The sequence below is a fragment of the Amia ocellicauda genome, chromosome 16 (assembly GCF_036373705.1).
Source record: "Amia ocellicauda isolate fAmiCal2 chromosome 16, fAmiCal2.hap1, whole genome shotgun sequence".
Classification (NCBI taxonomy): Eukaryota; Metazoa; Chordata; class Actinopteri; order Amiiformes; family Amiidae; genus Amia; species Amia ocellicauda.
Genome location: NC_089865.1, coordinates 7,502,528 through 7,525,241, shown reverse-complemented (window position 1 = coordinate 7,525,241; position 22,714 = coordinate 7,502,528). Strand labels below are relative to the sequence as shown.

Here is a 22,714-nt window from a genome sequence, read left to right as displayed (position 1 = left end):
TTGCATAGACTGAGCTGTGAAAAAAGAAAAGTTATATATATATATATATATATATATATATATACTAAATACTAAATATTGGTGATGTTCCCTTTGCCTATGGAGCCAAGCATACATTCTTGGGGGACAATTTAACGTTCTCTCAGAATTGGGGGTGATGCATCCCCCCCTAAACCTACGTGTGCGTGCGTGCGTGTGTGGCATTCAATCAGACGCCTATAAATATGCTTACACTGTTCACTGTTTGGATTCAAATTTTCCCCTGAGGAAGATATGCAAAGCATATTGAAATTTTGGGGAGCTAGCTCTTCAAAGCATATAGACATAAATACATGCACACACACATATATGTATTTGGGTTTTCACATAGTATAGTATGACACTTGGTACATATGTGTCTATGTGTAAGTAAATGTACATATAATTTGTATGTGGTTCATAGAAATATATAGGAAATATATCACATTTCAAGTTTACAATTCAATATTTGTTATTAAAAAAGTTATTGCATTCTAATGTATTTGTAAGGAAAATAATGTAGTAAAAGGAGTGCATGTTAAATATTAACTAGGAGGAATAATACCTTCATATTAGAATTCAAATTTTTTAATTGTTTATTTTGTTCTTCCTAGAAACCAAGGATTACAAGCAGAGGGTGCAGTCTGTAAAGAAGCTTGTGCATCAACTCCCGAAGCCAAATCATGACACAATGAAACTGCTCTTCAGGCACCTACAGAAGTAAGTTTTACCATACAAAAAATACAAAATCTAGGCTGACGAATATACTTTGCCATTTTTTTTTTCATCATAAAAATACATCTGTCATTATGGCAAGAGACCTGTTGCTCCCTCAACGGAAAGAACAAAAAAATAGACTGTGTGTGTATGGCACCTTGAAAATCTTTCTGCCGGTGAGGAAACCATCAAAAACGTCAACAATGGGTAGTAAACCATAAAGACTGGCCAAAAGAGCAGTCGAGAAGATTGCAATGGACAGATGAAGCCATATTTGAACTTTTCAGCTCCGAGAGGAAGCAGACTGGAAATGTTCGTAAATCTGTGTAGTACCTACAGTAAAACATGGAACTGGTGAATCAAAGGTTAGGGGGTGTTTTCTGGTGTGCATACAGAACATATATCAAAAATAGAAGCTGCATTTATAAAATTCAAATATGGTCTCTTTCCTTAATTTCTTGCTTCTCCTCTCAGGAATAACTCTAAATACATACACAGTTTATACATAGTTAGGTCCATAAATATTTGGACAGTGACACAATTGTCATCTTTCATTTGAGCATAGTTACATCCAAATGTGACTGGGTGAATGGTGTAGGAATTACAACCATTTTTATATGTGGTCCCCCAAATTTTAGGGTCTCAAAAGTATTTGGACAAACTAACATAATCATGAATTAAATTGTGAGTTTCAATACTTGGTTGAAAATCAAATTAAAGTTGAAAGTCTACACTTCAAGCACATCTTGATCACATCATTGTTTCCTTTCGAATCCATTGTGGTGGCATACAGAGCCAAAATAATGACAAATGTGTCACTGTCCAGATATTTGTGGACCTAACTGTACATTATTTAAATCGTAAATCAGAACACCAGGTGTTAATATTGACATGCTGGCCTCCCCTTTTGCCTGACCATAACTGCACTGAAATGAGATGATCTTCATATGAAAGTGGACAAATATAGTGCAATTAAACATAAATATGTTCTGGTATTTATTTTAATGATAACAATACTTATTTTCTTGGTGGAATATCAGAAAGCTTTTCAGGTGTCGCCATAATTGTGACTGCCAGATAGAAAAATGGTTTCATAAAAGTTTAAATAATATTATTAAAGGCATGACATCTATTTGTAAATATGTGTGAACATCTGGATCGATTGCTTAGTTATGTCTGATTTCAGAGCAACAGATACATTAAATAATATAAGTCAAACTAAAGCAGGACTCTGCACACTGAATTAAAGCATTTTGTCATTTATGCTGAGATTTTAGTTCAGCTGCTGCAGTTCATTTTTGCTGACATATATCCAAGTTTATCAATATGATACATTGTTACATTCAAGTCATAACGTACCACTACTACTTCACATGTTTTATGTGATATTTTTGTGGGAAAGTTTTCAGTTTTACCTTGTGTAGAATTGTTGGCTATATATATATATATATATATATATATATATATATATATACACACACACACACACACACAACCTTTCAACTGGTGAACCTTATTACTGGTATTTTTGAACAGCTCTCATACATCATAACATAATGGTATGTCAAACCAAAGAGCATATTCTTTTCTGTACTGATGTATTTGTATACATTTTTATTTGAACATCGGTAGATTATAAAAAAAACTAAAAACGAATTAACTCATGTCTTTGAACTGAGAATTCAGAAGTCTTAGCTGCTTAGTTACAACTCGTATGTTCAGCTCCGACACAACTGTAACTTTTTAGGCACAGCTAAATTCCAGGCCAATTTAAAGAGTTTATGAAAACTAGTTAATAACAGTTTCCCACCCAAACTGGATACAGAAATTAGATTAGAAGCGGGTCATAAGGAATTGGATTTCTGTCAATATCAAGTGAGGGGAAATTAATTGAAAGGTTTGGTTTATGTAGAGGTGAGTTTTTGTTGGAAATATCCAGAGACCAAACTGTAGTTTTCTTTCTTGGCTTTTTCCATTTCTCTGATTCGTAAATATAATCATGAGCAAGTGACTGAGAAAAAGGGAATGGGAAGTTGTTGTTTCTGTATACCTAGGCTAGTACCTTGATGTGTGAAGAATATCTGATAGAAGTAGAATTATGTATTTAAAGTTTCTCAGACCACTTGAACCACCACTGAAATGTATCGATAGTCTATCATTATTTATCCATCACTGATGGTTTTCATGTGAGCGTGACGTCTGATGTGTGCAAGAGCTATTTTCCTTCATACAGGACATTGTATATTGGATTGACCTGGGGGCTGTTGTTCCCTCGGTTTCATCTGTGCTTCCTTTATCTCCAGCTAGCTGAATATGGTTTGTTTGAAGCAAACCTCTCATATTACCTGTACCATAAATACAACATGTGGATTGCATCTACTCCCCTTCTTGCCCTTTGAAAATCATGGCTGTTTTGAATACTTGTTGTCTAATTAAGGCATTTGTGGACAATTACAGTGAAAGGGAGCATCAACTCACAGAGCATTCGATATAAGATGTGTGTGTAGTGTCTCTTGCCAATTGCCCTGCTCATCACAAGCAATGACATCTGCAATTCTGGTCAAAGTCACCCTCTTTGACGAACACATCACAATGGGGTTATTTTGGCAAACGACCATATTCCTTCTAGCTCTGCTACATTTTTCTTTCCATGTAGTTTGTGATACCATCGCTGTCAGGCAATTCTCATTTCACAACACATCTGCAAAACTGTTCATACAAAGTTACAATCCATTCAGGCAGTGAAGATTTAAGATCACCTTTGCACGGCATATTACTTTAAACCTTAGCCTACATACATAAGAAACTCATCTCCATAAAGAGTAGCCTCACGGTAAAGTGAGGCTTTCTAATTAAATTATACATAAATCTTAAGAGATTGTACCTGTGTCTGCTGTGCCGATGTGAATTCTGTGTAAAAACTGATCTCTGCAGCGCACTAAAATTGTCTTGTTCTGTGACAACTGCAAAACCCATGTCTGCGTCTGGAGGAACAGCGTTGTGACAGATCATTATAAAGCACAGGAGAGTTCCTTATTTTCATCTCATTATAATCAATAGAGGTTTACTCAGACTCTTCCAAGTGGATCTCTGCGTCGTCCCCCCCCCCCCCCCACTTGACACATTAACAGAATTCAGATAAAGGACTAAAGAGAGAATAACATTAAAATCTTTCAGTGTAATTTATAGACTATAGCACATGCATTTTTAAAATAGCATGTAAACAGGTATAGCATATATAGTGCTGTATCAAACTTAAAATATATATCCTATGTCAAGAATGAATACTATGTCAAAATATTTTGAAACTGAATTACAAAAAAAACAATGAATTGGTTTCAATTGGTGTTTATTTTTAAATAGTTCACATCTTAATAATTCATAAAATATCACTATTGTCCCCAATATGCATACATTTAAAACTATACACTCCCTAATGTTTAATGAAAGTTGCACATTTATAGATTTATTCAAGTTCACATTTTTGGTTTTCATCGTTCAAACATTGTCAAATAATTTGGTCATCTTTATTTTCAACCAATCAGAAATATAACTAAATTCTGACAATTCTGTGATATGGCAGAGATGGCTTGTATCACTGAGTTGTTGTAAATTGTGGGTTATGTGGTGTATTTTGTGTAGTTTGTTAGATTGTTCTATAAACTAGTAGTAGACTGCATAACATTATTTCTTGTTGAAGACAAGATAAGATTTGATTTTTTCTCATTGGATTTTCGTGGCATCCTATAACTTTTGATCATGGAAGTTTCCTGAGCTCATAGAAATTCAGCAAGTGGGTTTGGCTTTTTGATTTGTATATGGAAAAAGTTAACATTCTCTTGGTATGACCATATGGGCTGGACGTAGTTGAGAGGAGGTTCCTCAAGCTAGTTATATAAGCAGAGAAACAGCCCAGTGTGCAGAGAGTTGTGGTTGCAGAGCTCTTGTAGTTAAATCTTGTAGGACTGCACTATGTATAGGAAATTAGGACCCTTGAAAGCAGCTGTTGATAGAAACAGCAGCAATACCTGGACTAGTGGAGAAGATAAATATTGCTGCAGCTAATATTTACATTTTGGAAGTTATTATTTTCATTTGGACTACCAAGCCAGTGGTTTTATGTATTTAATTTAATTTTACTTTACTTTAATGGACAGTGTTCTACATATATTATTTATCTGATGAAATCCTGATCAAGCATGAAGCATATATATGTGTGTGTGTGTGTATATATATATATATATATATATATATATATATATATATGCATATATATATATATATATATATATATATATGCATATATATATATATATATATATATATATATATATATGCATATACACATCACATGCCAGAGTCAGTTCTGCTTAATTACTTTTTTGCATTTTAAAACAAATGGATTACATTTGCCAACCAATACAATACAAATGTCTTAGTCTAATGTAATATAATACAATTAATAAGCTAGCATAACATAATCATAGTACAAACTTTCAAAGTTTTTGGACAGAAGGTCTTCATTAGCTGCACTTAAATGAATTCATTGGAAATATGCATCCTTGTGCATTACTTTTATTAGTTAAATTCTGGATTTCTGGATTTCATAAATTGCAGTGTCTAAATTCACAAAATCTCTGTTATTATGTGGCTTTGTGTGCTATAAACAAAAAAAGATGCATATGATTTAGTATTTTCAGAACAGGTCTGTAAATGATAGTTATGTTTCACTCAGGAAGTCTGAAAATGACTGTGGCCAGAGGAGAGCTGAGCCAATATGTATTTATTTCTTTGCAATGAAATAAGATTAATTTGGTGATATCAGTGATTTTTTTTCTAAAATGTTATGTGTGTGCGCTTTAATACAATCATCCTGTGCGTATTTGTGTGTTTCTGTAAGTATGTGTTACAAACACAGAATTGCATTCTAACACTTGGAAAACCACCACAGTGAAGCAAATGTCCATTGTGTAGTTTGCAGCACATGGGAACAGCACTATATTATGCATTGAGCTTCAGTGGTCTAACACTGCACCCAGCCCATGTGTGTTCCCCTGGCAGGCTTTATGGGACCATGTGGCTAACTCCATTTCCTGTGGGGATTTTTATCCACCCGTGTAGAATTTACCTTCTGTACAGGTGACCTGCTTGCCCTATACTACTAATTTTAGATTTAAGTCAACCCTAACTCAGGAACATACACTCCCTGGTTTGGCATTACGGGAGAAGTCTGTTTGGGAATGCATGCCAGTTCCTCCATTAGTCAGATTGTTAACTAATCGAATGGCGTCCTCTGTTTTTTTTCTTCTAGTGATATAATTCCGTATCATATGTGTAAACACTGAACACCTCACATGCAGATACGTTAATCCTTATAAACAAGCACCACTGGGGAAAAGGGATTATGAGCAAATATTGCAGGCTGGCACATGCCCAGTTTCTCATAAGAGCAAAATATAGCTGGCAATGCTGAAGAAAGAGACAGCTAAATCACAGCAGAATGACCTATTTTGTTGCCATGTGCCATAGAGACAGTGTCTTCTCAGAACCGCTCTGAGTTAGCGTCTCTGAGTCTGTTCCCTTTGCAAATGTATTCCTTTTGCCTTATTGAAGCGAAAATAATAATAAAAAAGAGTGGCATGTATGACAGTATGGTATTGGGCTATGTATATAGGAAAAACTCCAGTACTGTGGGCGCCACACCCACACCTACTGATGTGGTCCAACTTTTTTTTTTTCTTCTTCTTCTCTTCAGAGGCACCTAATTAAAAAACCCTGACTCATTTACATGGATATGTTTGATCTAAATTACACTCCAAACCGCACCAAATTAGGATCATCTGTGAATGTGAAATGTTTTTTTCCCTGCGTCTAGCTGAGTACAGCCAGCTCTGGAGGGCACATGTTCAAGTGATGAGAAGGATTATAGTTTTTAAAGTCCTCCTGAGACCTGCTTTTTCCATGAACGGTGCAGGGAAAGTCTTGGACAATTATCTTTGGATCTTTTCATTATCTTTGTGTTTAGTTTACATGTGGTTTTATTTTTTAGGATCCTAATAAATATGGTTAATATGCTTTGACAAAAATCTAAGTGTTAAAAGTGACTTCAGTGGCTCCCAATAAAGTGTTTGATGTTTGAATGCTCAAAAAAGGGAAAAGTTGTCTACAAAAAGATGTAAAAGGTGAAACTGGATTTCGCCAACATGTATTTTTCTTTAAGATGTTAATGTTATACCATATTTTACAAATGTCCGCTATAATACATACTTTCTTGATTGTTTGAAGTATAATGCATATAAGGTGACCCTTTGCCTGCTTGATGAAAAGTTTTCAGCAATGCTTGTGTTGTTTATTCATAACAACGTGTTGGTCGCTCAGATAAAAAAAACAGAGAGAGCGTTTGAAAACGATATAGTTGTGTGCTTCAGATGTGTGATACTTTAAGTCTCTCTCCTTTCACGTCTTTTTGCACACATTCTCAAAAACAAATGGCTGGGAAGGTGCCAAAGCCAGAAATTGGGATTTGGCAAGGCTCACAATAAGGAAAACCCAAATTAGGGGTGTGTGTATGTGTGTCTGATTTGACAAAAATATTGTCGAAAGTCTTTCTACTTTTAAATTAGGCATAAAGGGAAGAATTCTCCTTGACTTTGTCCGTTGCTCATTGCAAAGAAAAACCTGTTAAAAAAAAAAAAAAGCAAAAAAAAGTTTCAGCTTTAAGGAATCTATTTTCATCCTGGCTTAGATATCAGAACAGTAGAGTAAAAGTCTGTGAAATGTGTCTTTTAAGTTCTTTGTTGTGGGTTAACTTTGTGCTTTTTTTGGAGATGGTATTCTTTTTTTCTGATCTGCATAGCCTGGATTCAATAAGCAGTTGTATGTCCATATTGTGATGATGTGGTCAAGGAAACCAGATTTCTTAAGTGTACCTTCACATCCCCATTTACTATTTATTCCCCTCCCGTGGGTGTTTTGGGAGTGGTGTTTTTTTCTTCTTCTTTATAATTCACCACATTGGTTTAAAACTCCATGTGTTATGTTTTTGTTAATCCAAATTCCCTCGAGACTTAGAAAAATAAGGCCCCACAATCTGTGGAGGCATGCAAGGTATAGTAAGTCAAACCAGGAGCCAAAAACAGAAATGCTATCTTTAAGTTGAATGTTTCTCCATTGTTCACTGAGCTTTTCTCATAATCCGGCCGCTGATTACTATTTTCATAATAGCTAGCTGTGAAACCTACAAAGGGGGAATACATTTTCGGAGTATCAGTGCAGTTTGATGAGAGATTATAGCCATTCAGTGTGTATCACTCATTCCAAGCTTCAAGTTATAATTGTAGAGGTCAGTCCTATTTTGGAAGAAAACCCTATAATCTCTCCTCGTAAGACAAATGTAAAATTGTTCTTCAGTTCCTGTCTCTTTTATTTTATAACTCTCACTTCAGGAATGTTGTGATTCGCAGGGCTTGTGTTTTCATCCTGTTAAGCAAGAAGCAAGCAGGCTGGCTATAACATGTGACATGCATACCCATCCATGCCTGTGGGAGGTGGGAGCAGGATTGCCCCCCCAGCTTCAACCTCCAGGGTTGACTAAACTAAAAGAGGGGTTAGTCAACAAAAACAGATCACTGGAAAATGACTCAGAAATTGATTTAATGCAATCTTAATGGTTTAATGTTTATAGTTACACTATTATATATATATATATATATATATATATATATATATATATATACATACTCCATTCATGTATTATGAAATATGAAGTATGGTTTGGAATTTAAATATAAAGATTTGTATTTCTAGAGGAAATGGAAGGACCGAGTACATTTAAAGCGTGTTGTTACACCAAGCTCTACGTGTCTGTGCACTTTGTTACGTGGCTACCATGAAGCTCAGAGCATTTGTCGTAGCCAGAGGCAGTGGGAACACTGACAGAGATGTACCATGAAAATTTGAGTGTCAATGTGCCCCCCTCAATTTATTAACCGGCCTTCAGCTCAAGGAGCCGTAATCCTGACCCTAATAAAGGGAGCCTGAGGGGAAATGGCATTGAGCACCAACTCCTATATCCTGTTGTTCCCTGGTCAAAATTAGATGCTAATTAATTACCATTGGCATCTTTAGCAATGCATGTCAGCTTCTATTTGGGATATCAATTTGTTATCTGATCAAACTGAATGCTCTTAGGCTACCACTGTGTATGCAGTCCAGTTTGTAGTGCATATTTAAGCTTCCATATCATTTTTACATGTTTCTGTTATGTCTTGTTTGGGTTTTCAATATTCAACATTCACAGAGAAAAACAGATGTCTGGTACTGCATAGAGTTAAAGAGAATCCTGGGATATTCCCAGAATGTTAGGGACATGGTCATTTTTTATCTGTGCAGTTTTATTCCATGTCTATGTGTGTGTTTATAAAACAAAACAGTTGAATTCACAAACCCAGGTATGATACGATCAGTTAAGAGTCATAACCCAGACTCAAACTGACAAAATGAATGCTCATCCTTTAATATACTAAAACACAATATGTACAGAAAATGTAGTGTAGCTGGTGTGGTTTAGGTTTTTGTAGTGGCAGTATTTTATTAAGAGATTCTAGGTCTATGAGATTGTAATACGTACTTATTACCACTAGTGTGAAAGAGATTTCCAGGATTGTATCCTTTATTCCACACATTCAAGACAATTTTACACTCTGAAGACAGTAACCTTTCATTTCATTGAAATCATTCTTCAAATGGCTTTCTTTAGAATTCACGCGTTTCCCACTCATGCCGTATACTTGGCATTTTATGCTCATTCAACAACCCATTACAACATTAGGATTTTTTTCCCCCATAGCTTTTGTGCATGTTCAAACTAACATTTTTGTCATCTGTTAAAAAGGTGTTATAATCAAATTTTAAAAACACTTAATATATTTAAGAATGGATATATTTAAAGCAAACATAGATAATTCATATAACAGTAATTTTTCATCCTTTCAGTAAGTTTAAAGATGATTTCTCATTGTGGTTTTATTGGAGATATTTACCTCACCCCTACCACGAACATGGTCTGAAAACAAATTTGTATTTATGCCACTGATGTGACTTGTAAATACTCTAATTGTGTTTTGTCAATCCTGATTAATGAATACTCATTAATAAACTTCCTGTAATTAAGTTCCCACCTGCAACTGATGTTCTTGCCTGGAATCAATTACCTTTTGTTATTATAATTTCTACCAAAGGCATTTGTGGATAAGCTGGATAAGGCAGTGTTTGTTTTTTTCCGTATTTATGTGGATACCTTTCAGCCATTTTTCTTTCACCTTATTTGTGAAGTGAAGTGATATTTCTTCATTAAAGGATGACCTCTTATATACCTTGGTATCCAGAATGACCTTGTTACAGCCTGTTCAGAAACATACGTATATCTATTTGAACCTAAAGATTCAGTCTGTTGCTTATAAAGGCCCTAGTGATTGTTTTAACTGCTTTATATGTATCAAGTCTATTGCATATCAAAATCGCTGTACTCAGCTCTTATAGTTGAAAAAATAACATTAACATGTTGTATTTAATAAAATACAGTTTGATGTGTAGAAGGGGCTCCCTTAATAACAATATGACAATCCTAGATGTATAATGATCAATATAATAGATTATGGTCACATCACAAATATTCATATACTCAATTTAATGCAAGGTGCAATACCTGTAAATGGGATTTGAAAAATAGGTGAAGTGTTGACACAACATCTTTATCAGTTTTAAAAACCTTTCCATTGATACATTTGCTATTCATCAGGAGACTATATGAAATCTCTTTCTTTCTGTCTTTACAGTATTCATTTAACTTTTTTCTAAAAACAATTATCTGTGCTGGCAATACTGAGCACCATAGCATGTTAAAGATCATGTTTCTTTCAAAGGAAAATTATTATAATGATAAGAAAACACCACAAAATGTAAAGTCAACTTAATTATCCATCAAGAGCAATAATTAGTTTAATTATGGATAAATCTAACCAGACTCTTTTTTAATCAAATTAATCTGCTTGAATTAACATGTACAGTTAAGTTCGATATATTTTACTGAAACATGGTATTTGTCCCAAATATTTATGGGATGATAAAATACGGTAAAACAAATTGCTATGCATTAATTGGAACAAATCGTGTTTAGAATATCTTTCTAGTTTATTTAGCTTTCTGGTAAACAACTGATATTAGACAATCAACCACAGTTTAGGTTTTGTTCTATAAACAAATTGCAGAATATAGTGTACTTGTTTAAAAGTTGTAGGAAGCCACAATGGTTTGTGTTTTGGTGTTTAACGTGATGAAATGTCATTCTTATTTAACATTTCAATTGTAATGTAATACAAAAGATATAATTTGAGTTTGATAGTATCATCTGTACAATTTGTACACAAAAATATGTAGAACCTATGTATTAATTTATTTATTTATTTTTACATATTCCCCAAATTACAAAGTGACTCATTAAAACAGCATGCAGTTGACCTTTTCATAAACAAAGTGACACCAATGTAAGGTCAGTGTCAACTTTGGATGTCATGAAATGGCATTCCCAAAAGTGAATGTCAATCTTCTGCATTATTAACATGATTTTACCATGTAATTTTCAAGAAAATATTCAAACAAGAAACAGGATAAGGGAGGTCTGTTGAAATTATATTTTCATGAATACCACTGATGAGCATACAGTTCACTATATGAAAGCCATGTTTTTAAGCTGCTTGTCTTTCACTGGACCACAAGAAGATTAATACAAAATATTGTACAACTACACGCATTTGGCAAAAGCCTATGTTTAAGACTAATAGTGAATAACTTTTTTCTATAATGTATGCGATTTCCCAGCACCTTAAACATGTTATGTCAAACTATATCCAATAAGTCATAAAAGTCAAGCTGCAGGACTTTTGTTTTCTTTTTCTTGAGGCCGGTGATAGCCTGAGTGATACTTACAATTAGTTGCCTTTATGTGATATTTCTTTCACAGCGATTTCTGCACAAAGTCATTCCAGATATTTGGCTTTCAGACATACATTCACAGTATGAAGGTAATGCAGTCCTGTCCGCTCTCCAACATCTGTAGTGTAGGATTAGGATTCTGTTTTGAATAATCTTAAACTGATGGCTCATTGCTCTTTTAAATACAGACTTGACAGGGCCCAGCATTGGTATTTCCTTTTGACCATACGTAGATAATATAATATGAGCGGTTTCTTTTTTCTTCATGTATATATAGTTTAATTTTGACCTATCTATCTATCGATCTATAGTGTTAGTATATTGTATATAAGTTACCAGTAATTGTGTACATCTGTTAACACCATAAAAGATAAATAAAATAATGTCCTCTATAGCAATTTGAGTATTGCACATATCTGTATACCTATGTATGTATGGCTATATACCTTTGTATGTACGTCCATATATCTGTGTGTGTGTGTGTGTGTATTCATTTATTAGCCTTTCTATGCTGTCCCATCAGAGGACAATCATTCTTAAATCTGTTTTAAAAAATACATGTTTGATTAATGGAGTTTTAAGCAAATGTTCTTAAGAAGGATTAACCCCAATTTCACACTCAACTTCTGGTCACCAAAGTATTAGTATCAGGTAACAAACACGCTTTCCCCAAGTTCATTGCTTAAGTTTGTATAATCCTTTTCTTTGCACCCATGCTGTACTCTGCTAGCTACACGCCTGCCCTTGTAATTCAAACACAAAGCCTACCTATTTCAGTGCATCACACTTTCCTCATCCTTACGTATATCTATTAACTTAACCTGCATCCAGCTCAGATGATTATTTCCTTGTCCATGTCTGCTGTTTTAAACATGGCAGTGAAGCACACTGAGCTTCAGTCTCAAGTTGTAATTAACAAACAAACAAAAAAAAACTACTTCCAATCCTCCGAAACCATCCTCAGTAAACAAGCTCAGCCATGATGACCACACCTCAACACTAGACTGCAGTGATGACATCATACTCCCAGTTCTCAAGACTGTGCCCCCAAACAGGAGCTGGCCTGCGTGTTGCTCCAATGCCTGCCCTATTATATGGTTGATATCTCTGTATCTCTTTCCTCATCTCTCATACCTGCTATGCCTGCTCTCTCTCTCCTCTTTGTCAATCTATCTGTATTTGTATAAATATATAAATGAAGGCCCTGCTGTCTCTTTACCTTCTATCCCTGATGGCATCCAAACTTGGATGGGCCCAGCCCAAGAGGCCCACAACCATTTCCTCTAGCTTTGGTCCTGCTGCCAGCCTCAGCTTTCCTCCCGGTCCCAATCACACTTGGCAGCCATAGCTCATCCGCTTCACCAGCAGGCAGCCCACCTCGGGCCCCTGCTGAGGGCATCCTATCCTAACTTTGGCCTCCCCCCAATCACATCTTTGAAGCCTTTGTATTCTATATTCTATATTGAAACATTTTAAGCAGGCCCTCTATAAAATATAATGAAGGACCTACAAATTTATACACTGGAGGTTTGGGCTCCAACAACATCTTGCGGTTTCCGATGGCCTTGTCTCCATGGCCAATATATTGTTCCCCCAGTCAAGTGAGTGAAGGCCACAATTAAATATATTTACATTATTTATATATTACTCTGTGGTATCCAACCTTCCAAAATTGATAATTTTGTCCTGCAAGATCATGAGAAGGAAAAAACTCTGATCTCAAACTTGACTTCTATTCACCCAAACATGAGCATCGTTCCCCATGGGCATTACTCTACATCTGTCCTCCCTTCCAAAAACCACGCTTGCAGCAAGTCCTTGGCTTCAAGTGAGTGACGTCTGATTGTCGGGACATTGTTCTTTCAGTAAAGCAAGTCGATGCCAAGATCAGTTCTATTTACCTTCCACTGTTTGTCTTACTACAGAGTGTCCAAACAACTGAACAACTTAAATAGATGTTTAACATGTAACCAGCTACAAAATGTGTTAGTAATAGTAACTTCCTTCATCGGCAGTGTACCGTGCATTCGTAATAACTAATGCACACAGTCGACTAGAGGTAATATACTATATAATGAAGGGCTGGCAACTGTTATGAATGTATTTTTACATTTAGTTCACAGAGAACATCACCAAAGACTTTATGAACATGAGATTTGTGTACCACAACAAAGCCTGTAGAACTTGGCTCAAAATATGTTGGATACAATTATCTACTGAGAAGGCTCACTGGTCTAAGGTTAAGAAAGAACTGATCCTACTTCAGTCCTTTTAATCAACATCATTTGTCCTGGCCTTGACAACTTGGACCCAAGCCTCCACCACAACCTTCCATTGTGTTCCAATTTTGCCTGTAATGGTTCCTGGGGCAGCATGCTGGCTTTTCTGACAAGCAAGTCACCCCGTATTGACTGTCATTGTCTCTGAGCCAAGCCTCAACTCAGGCAGAAATATTTCAAAGCATTCTCAGGCCCAGCCAAGCCCCTAACTACACCAGGCCTATTTATAAAACATATAAAGAATACCTTTTGAATTTCTAAAAGCAAACCTCAGAGCAATCCAAGAGTGACCTTTTCACAAAGTTAAATTTTTCTCTCTATATAATCAATTTCAAGCATATATATGTTTGCTAATATGTATCATTAGGGTCGTTTGATCAATTTCTAAACTGTACTTCACCACAAATGGATTCTTGATACCATAACGTGAATTCATAATTTCCTATCAGTTATGTACATATATTTAATGGGACTGACCAGCATATGTTCTGTTTTGTCAGTAATAAGTCCTTTTGCCTTTTCCCTTTTCCCACTTTTATGAATGACATTTCATTAGTTAAAAAGAAAATAAACAGCTCACTGCAAAGCGATTTTAACTTTATTTGTCATATAACAGAACATGTTTGTTTTCTGAAGGTTTTAAATGTATCTTAATAAACGTTTGGATAATACAGTATAATTTTTGTACTTTACATTGGCAGCAATATCCTCACATCGACAAATTGGTTCTTCCAAACGTAACCACATATAAGTTACAATTCTAAATAGCTCAACTTTATTTAGCTTGGACAAATAAGAGCATACTGTAACTGCACACTTTAACAGCTCACAGTACAGTTGGTTTTTGGCTTTTATATACCTTTTTGATCTTATTAATAACTGACTTTCAAGCTTTTGTGTCCAGATGCCAGTTTCTAGAAGTAATTCTTCAAATTAAAACTGAGCAAACACTAACTTGGTTACTCGTTAATAATGCAATTGAATCTTTAGCGAACGTGTTAACAATCCATAGTTGCTCATCTCACTAATAGTTCCATGTGTCAGCAATCCGGAATAATTTGTGTCTTAATAACAATAGTTGTGAAGTTTGTAATTACTTACTGTGAAATAAATAAAACAACTGGGCTGGCAAAGTTAGTTTTATAGTCATGAATTGCAATTGCGGTATTCACATAAAATGTTTCATGGGGTTCTGTTGCAAGTTACAAGCTAAGTGTATATTGAAAATGAATATTGAGTTTGTTTTGTTTGTTAGAGTGATTGGGGGGGCAGATATAATTGTCTTCATAACCATAGGAACGTAGAATAAAGGGGGTGAGGGAGGGAGGGAGTCTATTTACTAATTATTACTGATTATAATTAGATAATAAGATGTTGTTTTTTGTGTTTGTTTTTATTACAAATACTGAGTATTTGGGACTTCTGCAAATTGAAAACAGTATCCTGAATACACTGGACAAATTTTGATTGGAAATCACTGGAAATTGATATTAATTATAAACTATATTGTTTTGTAATCCAAGAATTTGAAGAGTCCCATGATCTTGTAAGGAAGTGCAATACAAGTCTGTTATTCAGTTTTTACCCACATTCCTATGATACATTAGCTAGCTTTGCTTATGTTACTTTTAAAATATTGTTATTAAAGGTTCCAAGTGTTATTTTAATTATTGTCACTTATCCATAAACGCCACATGGAACATTTTACAGAAGTAACATCAGCTTATTTTTATTTTTATACAGTAAAAGAAAAAAAAAACACATCTGGATTCTTTCAGCCTTGTTTGTAACAAAAGCCTAGTGTTCTACTTATAAACATTTTGTTGGAATGTTATGGTTTAATATTTGAAGTTTATTTTCTCCCTTTTAGTACTATAAATGCTACCCATGCTCCTTTTGGACATTTAAAATTGTGTCTTTAAAATGCATATAGATGTCATAATGTGGAGAAATTACATTTATACAAATGTATCTTTTTATATATTTAAATATATATATTTTTTCAGGCTTGAAGAAGTGAAAATACTTACAGATTGAAGCAGGTTCCTTGTGCTTATCACCTTATTTCAAATATGATTAGGGAGGGGTCAGAAAAAGCAGTATAACATTTCTGAGATGACTTTTGAAACAACACACGTATACAATAAGAGTGACTGACCACCCTGCGCTGACTCCAGACCCACCTGTCATCTGCCAGCCTCTCTGTGCACTAACCAGCGCAGTCTGTGTAAGTTTCTCAGTTAAATGATTGTGCTGAAAGCTTTTCACAACACCTCACCACTGCCTATAATAGTGCAAGCAACATTTAATTTGAACGATTCGCCATTGCTCGTTTTTCATCATAAGGATCATGCTCTGCATTCAGCCTGTAGCACCATAAACATGTAAGTTGAGCAATCAAAGATAAAGCACCAGGAAGTTTCCACTTTCAGGTGCATGGTCCAGTTTATTAAACATAACAATGCACAGAACTGTATGTTAATCTGTTTTTTCTTTTCTTTCTTTTTAGGATTATCACCAAGGCATCAAAGAATCTCATGTCGACCCAGAGTTTCGGGATCGTGTTTGGACCTACTCTTCTCTGGCCAGAGCTAGACTCGGGAAACATGGCAGTTAATATGGTGTACCAGAACCAGATAGTTGAATTAATATTAACTGAATGTACTGATATCTTTGGAAAAGTTAATAAATAATACAAATTGAAAAATAAATAATAAATGAGGACACCTTTATAGAGCAATTAAAAAAACATATAACCTTTTAGGATTTTTGTAACTTCAGATGTACAGGACATAAACATGGACTTGGATGATAAAATAGGGTATACAATTGTGTACAATGCAAAATAATGATGTGCCTCTCAAGAACAAACAGCAATACACATCTGTAGTGCAAGTTAGATAATAGAGTGGATTTATTTTTTACCTTATACATATTTTTATACAAGATTATTAGTTTTACTTGTTTTTTACTTTTTTCTATGTATTGGACCAAAATAATGTCAATGTTGTTCACACAGGTGTAGTCAAAAGTGTCAGGGCAGAGGTGATGCTTAGAATACACTCAGTACAGCCTGTGGTCAATATGTCAATCTCAAGACAAATATATTGGCATATTTATAAATCATTTACTGCGAGTACACTATTTAAAAATAAATATGATGGGAGGAGGACATTTTTTTTTTTTTTTAAGTCTATATGAAGTTTATTAGAATGTATTTGACCTCAGACGTGTGAAGGCAGAAGGAGGTAATGTTTAGTGGCAACTTACTTATTTGGTGTACATTTTTTAAGATGAAAATTGTTCTTGTTTTGTTTTTAGTAATTTAGTTTTTCTTTTACAATCCTTAAACAGTTCCTGTTTTCTGTGTACTTCTGAATATCTTTTGTATTTCCCTTTCAGCTAGTGTAGTGTGGGACTAGTTAAATAATGTCATATGAATTCTTAAGCATAGTTTTATAACTGACAGAGATCTTCAAAGCGTTTTGCTAAAGTGCAAAAGTAGCTCCTCGTTCTCTGAAAGAATCAGTGACATCTATTCACCTACAATAAAGGTGTCTGCCAAATTAACACATAACAGTCCTAATAGGTTAAATATGTAAATCTAGCAAGAGACAGCATAGTCCTGCGGAAAATAATGTCAAAGATTTTTCTTTTTCATTGAAACACCATTGGAAAATTAAATGGAATGTGTTGAATTTTCAAATAGTGACAAGAAATCCAAAGGCAAACTGTACATTTTCTCTTCAAACTGCAGAGCTTGTCATCACACAGTATCAAATAAATGGATGTGTAATGCCTCTTGGTTATTTAATTCTTTGTTTCTGAAAGTTAATTTACATAAAATGTGGCCTGAGTTCAGATTCTAAGGAATATTTTTCTATATGTGAAATAACTAAAACTACATTTATAATACAACAGCATTAACCTATACATTTCAATTCTACATTCTTTGTTTCTCTTCACACCTGCATGAACCATATGACACCAAGGACAACCCCAGTTAATATATGATAAACATCATAATTAGATTCTAACAACCCAAGCAGTGTGTTTTTAAACTTTCTTTCCACAAAGTAAATCGGCAGGGAAAGGGTTTTCCACTGTTGGACTGAAACCACTATAGAAGTTTGGTTTTGTAGTAAACATGTTGAAGTTTAGTTTGGAACTTAATTGAGAGAGCCACTCAACTCTTTTTTTATTATATGACACAATTAAAATTATTCATAAAAAAATCTGTGCTTTCATGACTTGACTTCACAGTCCTCCAAATATGCTTCTCTTTGTACAGTTTTGCCAAGTATACAATATTCTGTTCCTTCCAACCAATATACTCCCTGAAATCAAAATATACCACAATTGAACTAGAATAACCAGATTGTGATACTCATTCTTCTTTGCCAAAGGAAGTTTAAATTACCACTTAAAAAAAAAGAAATAGCCATGCTGCTTCAGACCACATTAAGCCTAATGTAGTTTAAAAAACCTAAGTCTTGTGGGCACTCCATGCCATATGAGGTCTAAGTTCAGCCACAGTGCAGAACCAATGTTTAGAAAACCCAGTATAACCCCCTTGATCAGAGCATGTACAATAGTAGGGTTTAAAGTTCCCTATCTGTGCTAGTTTGCACTGTAGCTATATATTTTTTTAAAGAATAATGGCAGTGGAGATGCAGACCTCATAAAATGTGCAACAACCTAGATAAAATAGTGGTCTAACTATATAAATACAGAAAACGGTGAAAAAATATGTGAAATGCATTATGTTCTCTCTCTCCATAATCCCTTTTCGCTGTTGGATGTATAAAGTTTAACGATGGTAGCAAAACTGTCATCTTTTGTGTCTGTCTTTGGTAACCAAGACACATGTAAATAATTCAGAGACAATTTAAAAAGATTTCTGTCATTTTCTTTTGCAATCTGCTTGTAGATCTTTCTACAGAATATTCATACTTATGTAATCATCTTTATCCCTCTGTTTGATCATGTTTGCGCTCTCAGATTCTTATTTTGTAGAGCTGGTATGCAATCTCCCTTTTTTTGGTGTTAATGTTAGATAACATAAAACACATTATAGTGCCCTGGGGAAAATACATGCAAATAGTGTTGAAATGAAATACATGCTTCAGAGGTTATATAAGGAGCCTGCTCAGGGAGATTTCAGTTCAGATCTCGGTGGATTCGAAGAGCTGAGAGTTCACATGTTCGTATCAGGGGCGAGTCTGCGCATGCGTGTGTAAAAAGCTGTTTTTCAGTGAGTCGTCTGCAGGCGTGAACCGTTCCCCAGCTACTACTGCTGTACTTCAGTGAAAGTGCGGAAGGATAAGTGCAAGTGACTTAGCACAGCAAGAAAGGGTTTTCTGCCCAGTTATACTTAAAAGTCGCGTCTGCTTGTCAATTAGAAATCACCCCCAATCTGTGTGAGCCCTGAAGCATCAATGTAACAATATCATAGAATTTTCATTAGGAAGTTCTGCAGTGTAATTGGTTTAGGTAAAGGTTTCTCTCTGGCTAATTCCCTTTTATAATTCAGTTTAAATAATTTATTTTTAAATACCAGTTTAAAGATATTGTAAGAACCTCATACATCTTGTGAAACCTTGTATTGCTTCAGTTGGCTCATATAAAACATTAAACTGTCGCCGAAAATGTGATATAGGTTTTACATAAAGAAGTGAATAATGCTACAAGGAAGATGTGTATTTTATTGCAGTACTAACAACATCTCGGTGTTGAGTCACTTGTGTCACACAGGCTTTGACCACCACCTCCTACTCCTGCACTTACACTGCAAGGGTTTAACTACACAGCTGTCTTCCTTTATAACACCAACAGCATATACAATGAATTGAGAAAACACAGATACAATTTATATCATAGCACATTACGTCATTTTACGTTTTTAGTTTTCGGGACTTGCTGAAATGTTCCTTTACTTTGCACTGCAATAGTCATGAACAATTAGTGCAGATTAGTTTTATTTATACATTTTATATAAAATGCAATTTCACTTCCTTTAACATTTTGGAAGATTTGTTTTATAATGTTAACAGAATTGATTGGAAAAAGTATATACGTTTTAATATAAAATATCGATAAAACATTTGTCCTTTCGTCTTTTTATTATTATTATAACAAAACAAATACTATATAATACAAAAACAAATATTTGTTCCATATAATATAACATTTTAACTGTGGTCCTTTGTAAAGTCTTCAACTGTCTGAATCGGTACACTGCACATCAAAAACTGTTTTGTTGATAGATAAGTTATTAAACAGGCAGGTATATTAGCCAAATAAGTCAAATACTATATACAAACTTAAATAACTGTCCATTAATAGAATTCAAATGCTTTTGATTACTCAGCCTGCCACAATTCCAAATTATGATTTTTATAAAAAGATGAAGGATTTACTGAACAGAAGTTTGACCAGGTTGTCGCCTTAAAGGAAAACAGAAGGAAAACCAGAAATAAAGTACAATTGAAAGCTTCTCCTCTAAGATTTTCACTGTTTTGCTGCCAGGAATATTAAAACGCATAAACACAAAATTATGATCACTCTAAAGCTGTGAAGTTTCATTTCATATCTATAAATATTCAAACTTTCATAAGGTCCCTCGTCAAATTAGTATGCTTGGCAAGAATCGCATTATGTTAGGTTTATTTTTGTAGACAAATTGCTGCAACATTTTTGGCTGGCAAAGACACTCAGAATATAAATAAAGATTACAAGATTTCAGGAGACATCCCAACCCCCTCCTCTGAATTTCAGTACGTTTCTGGAAAAAGTCTATAACTTTTTTTAAATCTGATTCAGCTTAATGGTAGGTGTCAAGGGTCCCTTTCCATGTGTCCTTGCACGATCAATCCAAAAATAAAAATGACGAGTTTATGAAAATGCGGTATCGGTTATTTTTCTGGGCTTTAAAACAGATTGTATGCCAGAAGTGATATCCTGAAAGGTAAACAGCCAGCAAATAGAAATGACTCCTATTCTGAAAATGAAATGCGTCACAATCCTACAAGTTTTGGGGTAGATTATAAAACCAGATGTTTAAAGGAAAAAGATTACTAGTACTACTATACTACTACTACTACTACATGAATTAGATGTACCTGGGATGTACATTTCCATTGTAAACTGAAGTATTTATTATAGTGAACTGGTTATTATCCTTTCATTATACTGTAGTTTCACAGTTTCCCATTGACATCGCTGTTCATTGTCAATGCAATCTGAGGTTATTATTATTATTTGAAGAAGGTCCATTGTTATATTTCTTGGGTAATACCTGTCTACTTACCAAGGATCACAGAGCCGCTGTGTTAGGCCTAACACACCCCATAAATAATGCCAATAAAGGAACGAAATGAAGAGGCGCGTGTCCTTTCCTATAAAACACATTATAAACATCTCCAATAATAGAAGATAATATAAGAAAAATCAAATCATTTCAGTAATCTTTGGTTTGATGCCCTGGCCATGTGCCGCCAGACATGGAGAGGATATGTTCAACCAAAGGATGCCTGTCAGCAGCACCCTGTTTGGCCAGGTACCCGCAGGAGTGGGTGGGAAATGTAAGCGCTCTATCTTTCCTTCTGTGGGGTCAAGTATCAGATTCCAGAAAATATTATGCATCGCCATGTGTTGCTACAGCTAGGAATTTTCTTGTGCCTGTCAGCTTTGGTGCTGGGCTTGTGTGTGTCTGATGTCACTCAAAGATACTAGAGAAATGTGCCTTTCTTCAGACCTCGATGCGACAGAGACTCCTGTTGTTATCATTTCTCCAGAAGCAGCAAGTGACAATTCTGTACTAAACAAAAGATTACACAGTGACACTGCAGTAGGATAATAACATAAGCTGAAAACGAGCGAGGATATGAAGACTGAAATGAATAAATATAGGCATATTACTGTTGTAGCAACTCATGGTGATGTGTAACAGTATATATTTTGGAGACCTGGTACTTATTCTTTAAGTGTTGTCATTGAAGTTCAAGTTTACTGTATGACATAAGATGACCCAGACTTTACATTTATGAGAACTTGTGTGAATGTGATTTTCTTTATTAAAACTGGATATTAACATAGCTCTGTGTGGCATAGCTTTTTAGAAAGCAGAGAGGAATTCATAATAGTCATGTAAAAGAGTTTGTTTTGTTTGTTTCTGTAGAGAAGTCAGAACTTGTTTACCCCAACTATGGAGAAGATGAGAATATGAGAAGGGCCACATGTGAACAGAGAGGAAGTGAAAAATGACTTAAGACTCACATGCACATCCACTAATAACAGTTTGCATAAAGTGCTTAATTTAAAATTAAATTGCAATATTTTTAGATTCACCGTAGTTAAGCTCTATAAAGAAGACTCCAAAATGTTATAATTAAGTTATCTGGGAAAATTGAGCAATTAAACCATTAGGACTGCATGTCACACTAAGGCAGATTAATGACTTGATTATGTGAGACAGAAATGTTTACACATAGGTTTGTATGCAGTCAATACTTAGTTAGGCTTACAAATAAATGGAACTATAATACATTTGATAATGAATGTGAACACAAAACTCTAATATGTTTCATCATAAGCTATGTCTATATTATAATAATTTAATTAAGTGCTTGTTGAAATTAGTATATATTTATAAATGTGTGTGTGTGAAAGCCAATAGAATTATAAAAGCATGGGAAAAAAAGATAGCA

At 34.7% G+C, this 22,714-nt stretch overlaps 1 protein-coding gene across 1 annotated transcript in view; it reads left to right on the top strand.

The window, feature by feature from the left end:
* Window positions 1-17,806, top strand: part of arhgap15 (Rho GTPase activating protein 15) — a 168,325-nt gene extending 150,519 nt beyond the window's left edge. Inside the window, exons 13-14 of the mRNA XM_066687728.1 lie at window positions 633-738; window positions 16,516-17,806. Coding sequence (XP_066543825.1) covers window positions 633-738; window positions 16,516-16,699 — 290 coding nt within the window. The 3' untranslated portion in view covers window positions 16,700-17,806. The remainder of the gene's footprint in view (window positions 1-632; window positions 739-16,515) is intronic.
* Window positions 17,807-22,714: the final 4,908 nt, after the last annotated feature.